General features: G+C 42.7%; 1 protein-coding gene across 3 annotated transcripts in view; it reads left to right on the top strand.

The window, feature by feature from the left end:
* arhgap32b (Rho GTPase activating protein 32b) overlaps positions 1–15,570 on the top strand; it is a 162,847-nt gene that overhangs the window by 98,056 nt on the left and 49,221 nt on the right. The window contains exons 1-5 of one of the 3 annotated variants that reach the window (XM_089016421.1): positions 2,087–2,205; positions 2,417–2,494; positions 7,031–7,112; positions 8,118–8,168; positions 8,435–8,509. In XM_089016421.1, coding sequence (XP_088872547.1) covers positions 2,444–2,494; positions 7,031–7,112; positions 8,118–8,168; positions 8,435–8,509 — 259 coding nt within the window. In that variant the 5' untranslated portion in view covers positions 2,087–2,205; positions 2,417–2,443. Of the gene's footprint in view, positions 1–2,086; positions 2,206–2,416; positions 2,495–7,030; positions 7,113–8,117; positions 8,169–8,434; positions 8,510–15,570 lie in introns of those variants that run through there. The other 2 variants (XM_089016424.1, XM_089016422.1) reach the window with 2 other exon arrangements.

Genomic DNA, 15,570 nt, shown 5'->3' with positions numbered 1-15,570 from the left:
AAGTAAACATGTTTGCTTGATTCCAAGCCTGAAGATCGAATCATTTTAAAAGCAATTATTGTGGAAATATCGGACTGGAAGTGACAATATCCTATTTTCTCTTCTCTCCAGGTTGGTGACATTGTGTCAGTGATTGACATGCCACCCAAAGAAGACACCACATGGTGGAGGGGGAAGCATGGCTTTCAGGTACCTTTACATACACGCTGTGAATAATCAGGTTGCTGGGTACCACTTCAAGCGGGGTAACATCTGCTTGCCTATCACTCAGCAAGCCCATACAACTGGAAGATAGTGGTTACACCTGCCTCAGTAGATAAATAAATGAATAAATAGATAAAAATAGTCCAACCATAAATGTTTTTTTGTAAAAGACAGTCAAGCTGACATATAAATAATGAATCAAAACCACCTATTTAAAATCACATTTTCTGTGTAGCTTTATCTCTTGTTTCTATTCATAATTGTATTTTATTTATTTATTATTGTATCTGTTTTTTTCTCTATGCTTGTTTGTGACTGTTAAGTGTCCTTGAGAGCTTTGAAAGACGCTTGAAAATAAAATGTATTATTATTATTATTATTATTATTATTATTATTATTATTATTATTATGAAGTTAGTGTACTATTTACTATTTCATGTTGAAGATCCTTGCGCAGTAATGAACCCCTTTTAAACCCATGTCTGAACTTTCTCTCACCCTCTGTCCCACTTTCTTTGCACTGCCCTTTTTGAACATGCTTGGCTCTTTGCCTTTCAGAAGTCTGACATTCTAACACACTCTCGGGGTTACAAGCAACAGGAAGTTTCTCATTAGTTCTATGTTATTTCTGACGCGTGGTTGGTTGGCAAGAATCTACAGACAGCTTTTTCCTCTCAGTTTAATTCAATTGTGAAGCAAATTTAGGAAACCATCTTTTGAGAAATACTTCAGGCTAAACCTATTTCAAGCATACTTGCGTTTTTTTAACAAAACTTACCCAAGTCCATTGCTAGATCATCATAGCTAGATATATCAACATGCTTCACAACCAAAATGCTTTTGTCCAGCAGTGATGCACTTTATAGAATTCCGAGTTCACAAACAGAAATTGAACTGCATTGTTCATTGTGCAGTGAACTGCTCTTTGCCGTTGGTTTCGAGTTATTCGATGAAACTCCTCAATGATGTTTGGCGATGTACTGTTCGTATTCAAGCAAACAGTCATTTGAGTGGCCAAAAGAAAAAAAAAACAAGAGGGCACGAATTACAAAGAGTCCTTTGGCAACACAAAATTCCTACTTATTTCAAACCGATAAACACGTTAAGGCAAAAATTAGTGCATCCAAAAGATAGGCTACCAAATGAAAAACAAAGTAATGTAGTTTATTCAATACATTGTAAGAATGAAAATTGTAAAGAGCAGTACATTGGGGAGACTCAACAAATTCTCAAAAAAAGACTTTATCAACATCGCAGGGATAATACAAGTGGGCTTCAATCGGCAGTACATTTGCACCTAAAAGCTAGCAACCACTCATTTGACGACAATGAGGTCAAAATCTTAGCGAAAGAACATAGATGGTTTGAAAGGGGGGTAAAAGAAGCGATTCTTATAAAACAACAAAATCCTTCATTAAACCGGTCTGGTGGGGTGAGGTTCAATTTGTATCGTTCATACAATAGCCTGCTTAGGCAAAACAGGTTAGGCAATATTCGTAATGCTGATGAGGTGATACCGGTGGGAGTGGGGCAAATAGGCCAGTCGTTAGTCAGGAATGTAGGAACAATCAGTGGGGCCACAGGGAGTGTACGACCAGTCAGACTTTAGTTCTCTGACGAAGCCTCTTGGATAGGAGGCGAAACGTCCGAAACCTTCAAATTTGTACAGATGACGGCTGAAGAAACCTTCTCATCGATGGACCACTCCTGTACGACTGAGAGCTTACACAGACGTATTCTATTTTAAAGTCATAAAATGACTGTGAATCTGTTGCATATTTTGCTCTTTTGCATTTCTTGTGAAATTTTAAAACAGTCATGTAAGCATCACAATGATTCAAGAGAACCACATAGCATTGATGTTATTTTTTCCTTTAGGTTGACAATAAAGGAAATCATCTTTTGGTTCACGAAGAGTCATCCATCAACGTGCCTGCAATTGCAGCTGCCCATGTCATCAAGCGCTACATTGCACAGGCTTCAGACGAGCTGTCATTTGAGGTGACACCAATACGTTCGCAATCTGTTTTTCAGACTTTGACAGTACACAGAGAGAATGTGTTACATTCAACTCCATACTTTAATCATGATCAACAGCTGAAAGTAAACATGTTTGCTTGATTCCAAGCCTGAAGATCGAATCATTTTAAAAGCAATTATTGTGGAAATATCGGACTGGAAGTGACAATATCCTATTTTCTCTTCTCTTCAGGTTGGTGACATTGTGTCAGTGATTGACATGCCACCTAAAGAAGACACCACATGGTGGAGGGGGAAGCATGGCTTTCAGGTACCTTTACATACACGCTGTGAATAATCAGGTTGCTGGGTACCACTTCAAGCGGGGTAACATCTGCTTGCCTATCACTCAGCAAGCCCATACAACTGGAAGATAGTGGTTACACCTGCCTCAGTAGATAAATAAATGAATAAATAGATAAAAATAGTCCAACCATAAATGTTTTTTTGTAAAAGACAGTCAAGCTGACATATAAATAATGAATCAAAACCACCTATTTAAAATCACATTTTCTGTGTAGCTTTATCTCTTGTTTCTATTCATAATTGTATTTTATTTATTTATTATTGTATCTGTTTTTTTCTCTATGCTTGTTTGTGACTGTTAAGTGTCCTTGAGAGCTTTGAAAGACGCTCGAAAATAAAATGTATTATTATTATTATTATTATTATTATTATTATTATTATTATTATTATTATGAAGTTAGTGTACTATTTACTATTTTATGTTGAAGATCCTTGCGCAGTAATGAACCCCTTTTAAACCCATGTCTGAACTTTCTCTCACCCTCTGTCCCACTTTCTTTGCACTGCCCTTTTTGAACATGCTTGGCTCTTTGCCTTTCAGAAGTCTGACATTCTAACACACTCTCGGGGTTACAAGCAACAGGAAGTTTCTCATTAGTTCTATGTTATTTCTGACGCGTGGTTGGTTGGCAAGAATCTACAGACAGCTTTTTCCTCTCAGTTTAATTCAATTGTGAAGCAAATTTAGGAAACCATCTTTTGAGAAATACTTCAGGCTAAACCTATTTCAAGCATACTTGCGTTTTTTTAACAAAACTTACCCAAGTCCATTGCTAGATCATCATAGCTAGATATATCAACATGCTTCACAACCAAAATGCTTTTGTCCAGCAGTGATGCACTTTATAGAATTCCGAGTTCACAAACAGAAATTGAACTGCATTGTTCATTGTGCAGTGAACTGCTCTTTGCCGTTGGTTTCGAGTTATTCGATGAAACTCCTCAATGATGTTTGGCGATGTACTGTTCGTATTCAAGCAAACAGTCATTTGAGTGGCCAAAAGAAAAAAAAAACAAGAGGGCACGTAAGTGGACCAGAAAATTTAAATGGTTGTTTCATTTTAGCAACGCAAATTAATTTAGCGCCGTTGTTGACGAGCATTCTTTCTTACCATCACTCGGTTTTCCAAACCGGATTTGCAAAAATGGCAGGTGTGATAATCAACGAATAAACCGGGCTGTTGTTGATGAAAGCTTTTCAGTCAAAACATTTCATCTGTACATGGATACAATCCTGCACGATAACATTGTAATGACATAAGTGTATTAATGGAATCCTTTGTAACGATGAAAAGGTTTTTTAGTAGTACAGATGACAGCCGTCATCTGTACTACTAAAAAACTTCATTGAAGGTGTCGGACGTTTTGCTTCTCATCCAAGAGACTTCGTCAGCAAACTAAAATTTGCTGGTAGCTCTGGCCCTATATATATTTTGGGGGAAGCAGAAGACTATTTCCTAAGGCTACACTGATTACTTCTATTGTCATGACTGATTGTTATCTACGACTGGCCAGATTTCCCCATTTGCTCTGGTATCACCTCATCAGCATAACTAAGCCTATGTGGTAACGATCTCAGATGTGTGTTGTAAGCACGATCCAAATTAAACACACCACCATGGCGATTTCGCAGTACCTTACATTGAATCAGAATCAGAATCAGAATCAGAATACCTTTATTCGTCCCACAATGGGGAAATTTGCAGTCCACAGCACCAATTGAAAAGGGATGGGTTTGGGGTGGGGGTGAAAGGTTAGAACGAAATTAGACAAAGCAAAAACGGAAAAGTAAAAAAATGAAAAAGTAGACAAGAAAAGGAAAGAGCTGCTGTGGAGGCAGCCACACAGGGGGCGCCATCTTGAGTAGATTGCAGGGGTTTCTGAAAAACTACAAAGGGTCCTTCGGCAGTGTTTGAAATAGTGTCTGACTGGTGGCCCGGGGCGTAAAACCTTTGCGTCGGGCATACAACTTTCTAAACGTCTCGGCCCGATTGGCTGACAACTTCTTCAAGAAAAAAAAATCTATATTTTTGTCAAATCAAACGTGTGTTTTATTCATAAACCAGAAGCCACAAACAAAATGCTACGAGCCATGTGGACTGCACTTTCTCAGTGGCTTTTAAAACTAAATTGCCAAACCAACGTCCGTTTGGCGATTTGCATACTCGGCACCGGCAGCCAATCAGACAACGACAACTGGAGCAAAATCTTCATCAAGGTATATTTACCATAAATTGGGCAAGGGAGCATTTGTGGTTGGTAGCTAAGTTTAAAAAAAAACTTTAAACTTGGCAACAATGTTTGTATTTTTTTGGGCGATTAGACGTCTTTATGTGTTTTAAGTTGTGAAAAATCGGGCAGGCAACTTTATGGGCGGGCCGGTAACTTTTCAGAGTTGTCTGCCCGGGTGTCCACTAACGTTTTGTCATGACTTTCAGACACTGCCTTTGGCAACACAAAATTCCTAGTTATTTCAAACCGATAAACACTTTAAGACAAAAATTAGTGCATCAAGAAGATAGGCTGCCAAATTAAAAACAAAGTAATGTAGTTTATTCAATCTTCTTTTCCTTTTGGCTTTTCCCCTCAGGGGTCGCCACAGTAAATCAATGTCCTCCATCTATCCTGGTTTTGTGCATCCTCTTCTCTCACAAATGTAGTTTATTCAATACATTCGTCTGTATATGCTCTCAGTCGTACAGGAGTGGTCCATCGATGAGAAGGTTTCTTCTGCTGTCATCTGTACAAATTTGAAGGTTTCGGACGTTTCGCCTCCTATCCAAGAGGCTTCGTCAGCGAACTAAAGTCTGACTGGCCCTTTGGATCGTTCATACAATAGCCTGCTTAGGCAAAACTGGCTAGGCAACATTCGTAATGCTGATGAGGTGATACCGGTGGGAGTGGGGCAAATAGGCCAGTCGTTAGTCAGGAATGTAGGAACAATCAGTGGGGCCACAGGGAGTGGTCCTCTGCTCCCCCCAACCTATCATAGCTGTGTCCGGCGCCGCCATGGCTGGACATTAGGGATATATAAATAGGGCCGATACGACCAGTCAGACTTTAGTTCGCTGACGAAGCCTCTTGATAGGAGGCGAAACGTCCGAAACCTTCAAATTTGTACAGATGACGGCTGAAGAAACCTTCTCATCGATATTCGATACATTGTAAAAATGAAGATTGTAAAGAGCATTACATTGGGGTGACTAAACAAATTCTCCAAAAAAACTATCGACATCGCAGGGATACTACTAATGGGCCTCAATCTGCTGTACATATGCACCAAAAAGCTAGCGGCACAGCATCAAATTCGAAACAATAGCGCGAGGCTAATGACCACGTGCTATTTAGCCTACCATATTTCTAGTCCGTACTGGTATTGTCTCCATTCTACATCCAGTCATTTGGGCACATTTTCCGCATCCTGAGCATCTGGGTGATATACAGTAAAGTCTCGTTATATCGATATTCAAGGGAGTCCGAAAAAATATCGATATAACCGGGACTATCGATATATCCGACCCTGTTTGCATGTAATTTTCTCCGTGCGTGCATAGAAATAGTATCGATATAACCGGGACTATCGATATATCCGATATCGATATAACGAGACTTTACTGTATGTTCGGTCCAATCTACATCTTACCAACAATTCTTCAAACACCATTCAGATAAATGACAAATATTTTAAATGTAATTTGCTAAAATTACTACACACTTGACTTTTAAAGCTTGTGTGGGGTCTGTTTGGAAATATAATGCTCATGAACATAGACAGTATTGGCGTTATACCTAACCTTGGTTGAAGCTAAATGTTTTTGAAATGATTTAAACAGGGCTCAGACTGGAAGTATTGTTAGGGTCATGATTAATTAATGAATAAAACAAAAAGATTCTTTAATCTTTGGGATGGCACAAAATGTGGCTGCCCACCCCGAGGGCCAGGCAGGGGAGAAGAGCCGAGAGGGAAGAGAGAGAAGGGGCTTGTTGGGAGAGCTTTTATAAAGACGGACAGGATGTGACGTCATGTAAAACTGGACATAATGTGACATGATGACAGGAAGTTTGAGCAAATAAAACGATGTGAAAGGAAATAGAAAAGATGTTTAAAATGTGTTTCTATCGTGAATTTAACAAGATCAAACCACCAAAGGTGGAGGACACTGATTTGCTGTGGCGACCCCTTGAAGGGAAAAGCCGAAAGGAAAAGAAGTTTTGCAGTTAAGAAACTAAAATTCAACAATTGTTATTTATCTCCATTTGGTTAACAGTAATTGATTAGTGGTTAGTTCTGCTGCTGGTTACTTCTAAATGATTGGTCAATAAAACAAAAACCGACAATATATTGGATAAGCCAAACAAAATGCATTCTGTTAGAAGTTCCTAAAACCTTTTTTACGTTTAACTTTTTAACTTAGTACGCAACTCAACTGCCACGATTTTGAAAAGAATTGTTGTGGGTCTTTATGGGTTCATTCATATTTCATACATATTTCTGTTACAGGTTGGCTACTTTCCCAGTGAGTGTGTGGAGCTCATAAATGATAAAGTGCCACAATCCATGACCAACTCCGTGCCGAAGCCAGGTAATTCCCTCCTTATACTGTATGGTCTCCCAAATTTGAATCTTAAAGTACATTTAAATATTACTGGGATATTTCAATCTATACGTTACAAATCCTCAGAACATAATATTGTAAGTGTATATTTGGGAACTGACATGTAAATTTCAATGGCAAAAACGGATTCATTGATGATGCATTTTATTCACTAGAATCTGGCTGGTCTTGGAATGAGACTTGGAGCCAGTTGCTTACCGTCAGAAAGACTGATGTCATGTCGCAATGATGATAATGCTGAAAACAATAAATAAATAACCACCACCAATGCTACAAATTGCTAGTTTCCTCACTTTTCTGTACCTGAAACACCTGACCAATCAAAGGCTCATAAATAATTCTCATTCTCGACCACATGTTGATACTTTAATTGATATTTCTGCACATTATCCAATTTTGGTGCACACTACTTGACTGGGTTATTTGCACATTTTTCCCACAATGTGCCACTACATTGACATAAGCGAATATTTTAATTTTAATCAACATACAGTAAAGTCTATATATTATAAAGTAAAGTATATATATTATATTGATATTCTCGGGAGTCTGAAAAAATATCGATATAACCGGACTATCGATATATCCGATCCTGCGGCATGTAAATTTTCTCCTTGCGTTCATAGAAATAGTATCGTAATAAGCAGTACTATCGATATAACCGATATCGATATAACGAGACTTTACTGTAGTTCTTTACTTCAATTACGAGCCACGATTGAAAGTTTTGTTTTTGAACCTACACAGCTGTTAAAAGCATTTTTATGATTAATGGGCAGACAAAGGCTTAAGTTTATTGTCAGATGCACACCGAATATTGCACTACGTTACTACCCACATTGCTTGTTCTCACTGCTTTGGTGAATCATGAAGACTGTTGTCTCATCGCACACGCTTGAGGCATATGTGCAGTATGTGGTAACTTGCATGTGTCTTATTGTGTTGCATTTGACTCTGACTCCTCTGCCTCAGCGTCCCCGTGTTCTGGCCTGCCGCCCGCTTCATGGAGTCTCTTCCCTCCCTGTGCGTGTTGGTAAAAAAAAAAAATTGCTTCCACCCGCTCCATGCATTCCTCCCTCACTAGCGCACCTAGACATATAAACTGTGATTGCTTTGCAGTTTGTCAGATTTGACATGATATAGGATGCAATGCCATAATAATCTGATACATGAGTAAGTGATTGTTACTTTTTTCCTAACGTCAAGTGCTTTTCTCCCTCTGCTGCTTTTCTCATGTCTCCATCCATACATCTTTCTGTTGGTCCATACATTCATCGGGATGCATGCAGATTTGGAGATGGAGAGTGTAATACAGGACAGTGCATGGGTGGCCGACCCGCTTTACCACTACAGCCTAAGCTCAGGTAGAAAAGCCTCTTGGTGTGCTGCCCGAAACTAACTCCAAACTGACAGGAATGTTTATTTTGTGCAACAATCACCACACATTGTTTGTTATAATAATAAAAATAATACACTTCATTTAAAAGCGCCTTTCAGAACACCCTAGGACACTTTACCATTAAAAGAACAATACACAGAACAATAAAACCACAAATAAATGATAAATAATAAAATGTGTTCGTATGGAGTTAAAAATTCAGTGGAAACCTGTAAAATTGAGTGCAATCCAATCTACAATGCTGGTCAACAACCACCTCCATCCCAGTCTCATCATCTGTCCCCAGTGAAATAAATGAACTTGCAATTAATTGCGTTCCACAACCTACCCCAAAATTATTTTTTACACGTTATTGTCGTAAGATGAGTGATTTCTTCTCCACATAACCTGGAAACTTGACAGAAAACAGGACTACCCCCAATGAATTTGACTTCCTTAATATTCTTCTTGTGTGGGCTCTATTGGCAGTTAGCATTTTTATGGCAACCAGCTGTATACAGCCACCACCTGCATTCAGCTACCAACTTATAGTGTTCTTCCATTTTAAAGAAACCAATGTGAATTGATGGTGGCTGGGTGTGCTCTCACCCAATGTGTGTCGGAAGTAAACTTCTATCTCAAATGTCACATAACCAGAATACAAATGGTCAAGTGATGTCTTGTGGCTTGAAAAACTTGCAGAGCAATGCCCTCAATTCTCAAGCTCAGCTTTACATCTCATTCATCTAGGATAGAGTCAAATGTTATAAAAAAAAAAAACCTTTGTTGCGTTAAATGGTGTTCTTCCTGGTTCAGCTCTCCATTTGTATAGTCTAAATATTAATTCAGCAGGAAGCAAGATGATATCCAAAAAAAGGAATATTTATTATCAGGCAGCTAGAGGATGTTCTCCAGGGGAGAAGCTAGGCCAAGGGACAGAGAGGGAAGAGCGCGCTCAAGCGCGCGTCTCAAACATTTATAAACAACAGGAGTGATGTCACTTTGGAAAGGACCTATCATCTGCTAGATACTATCATCAATATTTATTATTAGACTGAAACATGATAGCTAGATTAATATACTAAGTACAAGCTGAGTACATGTATACTAATTAACATATACAGAAAACTAAACTACATACATATATGGACTTAATAATTGATAAGAATAAGTAGAAATGAAATAACGGGATATTTTTAGCATGTGTATCTAACTAATTCTAACAACCTTTATTAACTGTACAAGTTGAGTTCATATTTTAACATGCACAGTTGTTATACATGTGTGCAAATGTACTGTAACGTCCGGTGTATCAGGCGCACTCAAAAGCCTTCATCAAAATATGATCCTGCGCCCTATACGCCGGTGCACCTTATATGTGAATTAATATTGAGCCACAACAGATCTCGCAACTACTGTCAGCAGCCACCGACTCAATTTCCCTGTGTAGAAATAGTGCACAGTCCATGCTGGCATATATGAAACGTGTGCCTGGACTGGGATCACCACCTTATCGTGGTGAGGCACTTTGCGCGTCTCCGTGACCCCGAGAGCTATGTCGGCTGGAGTCTTGTACTCCTGGCAGGGTCACCCAAGCCGAACAGGTCGGAGGGTAGAGGCCAGACAAAGAGTGATCCCAAATCCGCACCCGGGGGTAGGCGTAGGCGGAGTCCAACAGATCGGACCACCGGCAGCCCCTTGCAACCGCACTCACCTGAAGGTCGTCTCGAGTCTTCACTCTTGCCACTGGAATACAGTGGGTGCGGCCAAGTATGTGGGGGAAGGAATTGCGCGCCCCGTCCCTCACACTAAATCCACTAGTAGCGCAGGTTTCAGCTTCCACCATATAAGTCCACTGGCGATAGGATAAAGTGACGGGGGCAGGTCATGGATGTGACTGGAAGCTTCTAGCTTGATTCCTACACAGGGGCGGTACAGGATTGATGGTCGTTGCGAAGATGGGATGGAGCAACATTATCCTTCGGCAGCATCCTGTGCGTCTGAGCAGCCCTATTCAGGGTCCGCACTGCTCACCCCTTATATGGGAAGGGTCTAGAAAAGGTGACCTAAACATTGCTTGTTCCACCACACCTGGGTGGCCCACCGCAGCCACCAAGGCATCCCCCCTCTGCGGTCGAAAACGAAATATAATCAAACCCATGACTATGAACCTGGCTTCCTGGAATGTTCGCACCCTCCTCGATGCTCGAGACGGGATGGAGAGACCTCGGAGACGAACTGCCCTCATCGCACATGAGCCGAGAAGGTACAACATCGATATTGGCGCACTCAGTGAGACTCGGTTCTCAGGCGAGGATTCACTCACAGAAGTTGGTGAAGGTTACACCTTCTTCTGGAAGGGTCTCCCAGAGAATGAGCGAAGACTCCATGGAGTTGGCTTTGCTGTGAAAAGCAGCTTACTCAGTAACATCCCTGAGTCCCCCCAAGGCATCAGTGAACGGCTTATGACCTGGCGTATTCCCCTGGTAAAAGGTCGCTTCGCAACTTTAATCAGCGCCTATGCTCCCACCTTGGATGCTGACGATAACACCAAAGATGCCTTCTACGAGTCCCTGGATGCAACCATATCCAAAATCCCTGCCTCTGATAAACTTGTTCTGATGGGTGACTTCAATGCCCGAGTAGGTACTGATGCCAGGCTCTGGAAACAAGTAATCGGAAGGCACGGGACGGGGAAAATAAACAGCAATGGCCTCCGACTCCTCACTCTGTGCTCTGAGCATCAGTTGATTGTAACTAACACCATCTTTCAACTGAAAAAGAAATACATCACATCATGGATGCACCCCAGGTCCAAACATTGGCACTTACTGGACTACATCATCACAAGGCAACGGGACCAAAATGATGTCTGCATCACGCGGGCCATGCGTGGGGCTGAATGCTGGACTGATCATCGACTGATCAAGTCCAGGCTCAAGCTGAGAATTCGACCTCCTCATAAGAAACAGCAACCCCAAAGGCGTCTTAACACCAGGGCCCTGGAGTCCCCAGAATGTGCAGCCAGCTACCGCCACAAGCTGGCAGAGGGACTTGCCAGCCTGGACAACGACACCAGTAACGGTGACCTTGATGTTGAAAGCAGGTGGAAAAAATTGAGGACAACAATTCATCAAGCTGCCTCTGAGACCATCGGCTTCACTCAGAAACGTCATCAAGACTGGTTCGATAACAGCTCAGCTGCCATACAGGAGCTTCTGGAAGCCAAGCGCAAAGCCCATACCACACTTCTCTCCAACCCTCATTCTCCACTTCTCCTCTCTCACTACAAGGCCATCCGTGGTGAAACACAGAAACAGCTGAGGATGATGGAGAACAAGTGGTGGCTCAGCAAGGCCCAAGAAATCCAGAGGCATGCAGACAACAACAACACACACGCCTTCTATGATGCTGTAAAATCCCTGCACGGCCCACGAAGACAACATATTGTCCCAGTTAAATCTGCAGACGGTTCTGTACTACTGAAGGACAAACAGCTAATACTTGAGCGCTGGGCAGAGCACTTTGACTCCCTGCTCAACCAAGTAAACCCTTCAGACACATCTGTCCTTGACTCCCTCCCAGAGCTTCCATCAGTTCCCTCCCTTGATGAACCTCCTCAGTTCACAGAGGTCCTCTCTGCAATCCGGAGCCTTAAAAACAACAAAAGCCCTGGCCCTGATGGACTTCCAGCTGAGGTCTTCAAGAGCGGCGGTTACCTCCTGACACGGAAGCTTTACCACCTCATCTGCAACATCTGGCAAAACGGGACACTTCCTCAGGAATGGAAAGACAGCAACATCGTCACCATTTACAAAAGGAAGGGGGACAAGTCAGTCTGCGGCAACAGCCGTGGCATCTTCCTACTTTCTGTTGCTGGCAAGATTCTTGCAAAAGTAATGCTGTTCCGTCTTACATCGCACATTACCGAAGACATCCTCCCAGAGACACAATGCGGCTTCAGGAAGGATCGAAGCACTCTGGACATGATCTTCGCTGCGCGCCAAGTTCAGGAGAAATGCAAGGAACAAAACAAGGACCTCTATATCACCTTCATTGACCTTACAAAGGCATTTGACACAGTTAACCGTGACATTCTCTGGACCATACTGCAGAAATTTGGCATCCCCTCCAAATTTCTCGGCATCCTAAAACAGTTCCACAGCGGCATGCAAGCAACTGTACTTGTTGGTGGCCAGCAATCTTCCCCGTTCCCTGTGGAAGTCGGGGTGAAGCAGGGCTGTGTACTGGCCCCTGCTATATTCAACCTGTTCCTGATGGCAGCTACGCTCCTCTTCCATAAGTCCATCCAGGAAGGTGGCGGCGTAGAAATCCAATTCCGCCTGGATGGTAACCTGTTTAACATCAGACGCCTACAGGCCAAGACCAAGACCCTGATCAGCGGCATCCACGAGCTACAGTATGCAGATGATTGTGCTCTGCTGGCCCACAGCCCAGCTGCCATGCAAAATGCCCTTGATACCATGTCCTCCGTCTACCGATCACTCGGTCTCGTGATCAATGTAACCAAAACGGAGGTCATGGCAAAAGAGAGTTCTCCAACCCCAGCGTTCACCCTCAGTGGCACACCCCTCAAGGTTGTCCAACAATTCAGCTACCTCGGCAGCATTCTAACACCCTCCTGTCTAATTGATGATGACGTCCAGGCCCGCATCCATCAAGCCTCCAAAGCTTTTGGCAGATTGCGTACTCGTGTGTTCGAAAACAACCACTTAAGATCTCCAACAAAAGTCGCAGTCTACCAAGCAGTGTGTGTGTCCACGCTGCTATATGGCGCAGAAGCCTGGACCATCTATCGACGCCATGTGAGACGCCTTGATGCATTCCACATCAGGTGCCTCCAACGAATCCTTGGCATCACCTGGCAGGATCGTGTTCCACACACCGACATCCTTCAACGCACTGCCTCCACCAGTATCGAGGCCATACTGGCAAAGAGGCAACTTCGGTGGGTTGGACATGTCATCCGGATGCCTAGCTGCCGCTTGCCTCGACAGGTGCTTTATGGACAACTCTTGTCAGCGAAGAGGAAGCCTGGTGGTCCTAAGCTGCGATACAAAGACCAGCTTAAACAGACTCTAAAGAACTGCAACATCAAGCCCAGCGATCTGGAGTCTGCTGCAGCGAACAGGCCACTGTGGCGCTCCTTATGCCACGAAGGGGTGACACAACTTGAAGACAAGCGCACCCAGAGGAGGATCGTGCGGCACGAGCAAAGACACCTTTGTGCTGCTTCAGTACCGTCTCGCCAGCCCGGTCCTGGCCTCACATGTCCTGAATGTGGCAGGATTTGTGGCTCCAGAATCGGGCTTCATAGTCACCTACAGTGGCATCGCCGCCAGCGCCAATAACCACTGTCCAATACCCCACAAAGCAATGGAAGCGACGTCATCCTCGACTTCGATGGACTGCCAAGAGATATGAAACGTAACCCCAGCCTCTACTGTAGCACCTTACACTGTAACGCGGTGTATCTTATACTGTATTTGGAAAGCTTTTCAAGTTGTTTCAAGTTTCAACATGTCTTTTATTGAATGTGTCCCTTACATATGGAATAGGTTTGCAAATACACCATTCATTGAAGGTGCGCCTGATAGTCTGGTGCGCCTTATTTACTGGAAACTCTCACCCAATGTGTGTCGGAAGTAAACTTCTATCTCAAATGTCACATAACCAGAATACAAATGGTCAAGTGATGTCTTGTGGCTTGAAAAACTTGCAGAGCAATGCCCTCAATTCTCAAGCTCAGCTTTACATCTCATTCATCTAGGATAGAGTCAAATGTTATAAAAAAAAAAAACCTTTGTTGCGTTAAATGGTGTTCTTCCTGGTTCAGCTCTCCATTTGTATAGTCTAAATATTAATTCAGCAGGAAGCAAGATGATATCCAAAAAAAGGAATATTTATTATCAGGCAGCTAGAGGATGTTCTCCAGGGGAGAAGCTAGGCCAAGGGACAGAGAGGGAAGAGCGCGCTCAAGCGCGCGTCTCAAACATTTATAAACAACAGGAGTGATGTCACTTTGGAAAGGACCTATCATCTGCTAGATACTATCATCAATATTTATTATTAGACTGAAACATGATAGCTAGATTAATATACTAAGTACAAGCTGAGTACATGTATACTAATTAACATATACAGAAAACTAAACTACATACATATATGGACTTAATAATTGATAAGAATAAGTAGAAATGAAATAACGGGATATTTTTAGCATGTGTATCTAACTAATTCTAACAACCTTTATTAACTGTACAAGTTGAGTTCATATTTTAACATGCACAGTTGTTATACATGTGTGCAAATGTACTGTAACGTCCGGTGTATCAGGCGCACTCAAAAGCCTTCATCAAAATATGATCCTGCGCCCTATACGCCGGTGCACCTTATATGTGAATTAATATTGAGCCACAACAGATCTCGCAACTACTGTCAGCAGCCACCGACTCAATTTCCCTGTGTAGAAATAGTGCACAGTCCATGCTGGCATATATGAAACGTGTGCCTGGACTGGGATCACCACCTTATCGTGGTGAGGCACTTTGCGCGTCTCCGTGACCCCGAGAGCTATGTCGGCTGGAGTCTTGTACTCCTGGCAGGGTCACCCAAGCCGAACAGGTCGGAGGGTAGAGGCCAGACAAAGAGTGATCCCAAATCCGCACCCGGGGGTAGGCGTAGGCGGAGTCCAACAGATCGGACCACCGGCAGCCCCTTGCAACCGCACTCACCTGAAGGTCGTCTCGAGTCTTCACTCTTGCCACTGGAATACAGTGGGTGCGGCCAAGTATGTGGGGGAAGGAATTGCGCGCCCCGTCCCTCACACTAAATCCACTAGTAGCGCAGGTTTCAGCTTCCACCATATAAGTCCACTGGCGATAGGATAAAGTGACGGGGGCAGGTCATGGATGTGACTGGAAGCTTCTAGCTTGATTCCTACACAGGGGCGGTACAGGATTGATGGTCGTTGCGAAGATGGGATGGAGCAACATTATCCTTCGGCAGCATCCTGTGCGTCTGAGC

Source organism: Hippocampus bargibanti, linkage group LG16 (genome assembly GCF_051943395.1).
Source record: "Hippocampus bargibanti isolate YZ-2025 linkage group LG16, ASM5194339v1, whole genome shotgun sequence".
In the NCBI taxonomy this organism is placed as follows: Eukaryota; Metazoa; Chordata; class Actinopteri; order Syngnathiformes; family Syngnathidae; genus Hippocampus; species Hippocampus bargibanti.
Note: the sequence above shows the minus strand (reverse complement) of the source record. Positions and strands in the feature narration are given on the sequence as shown.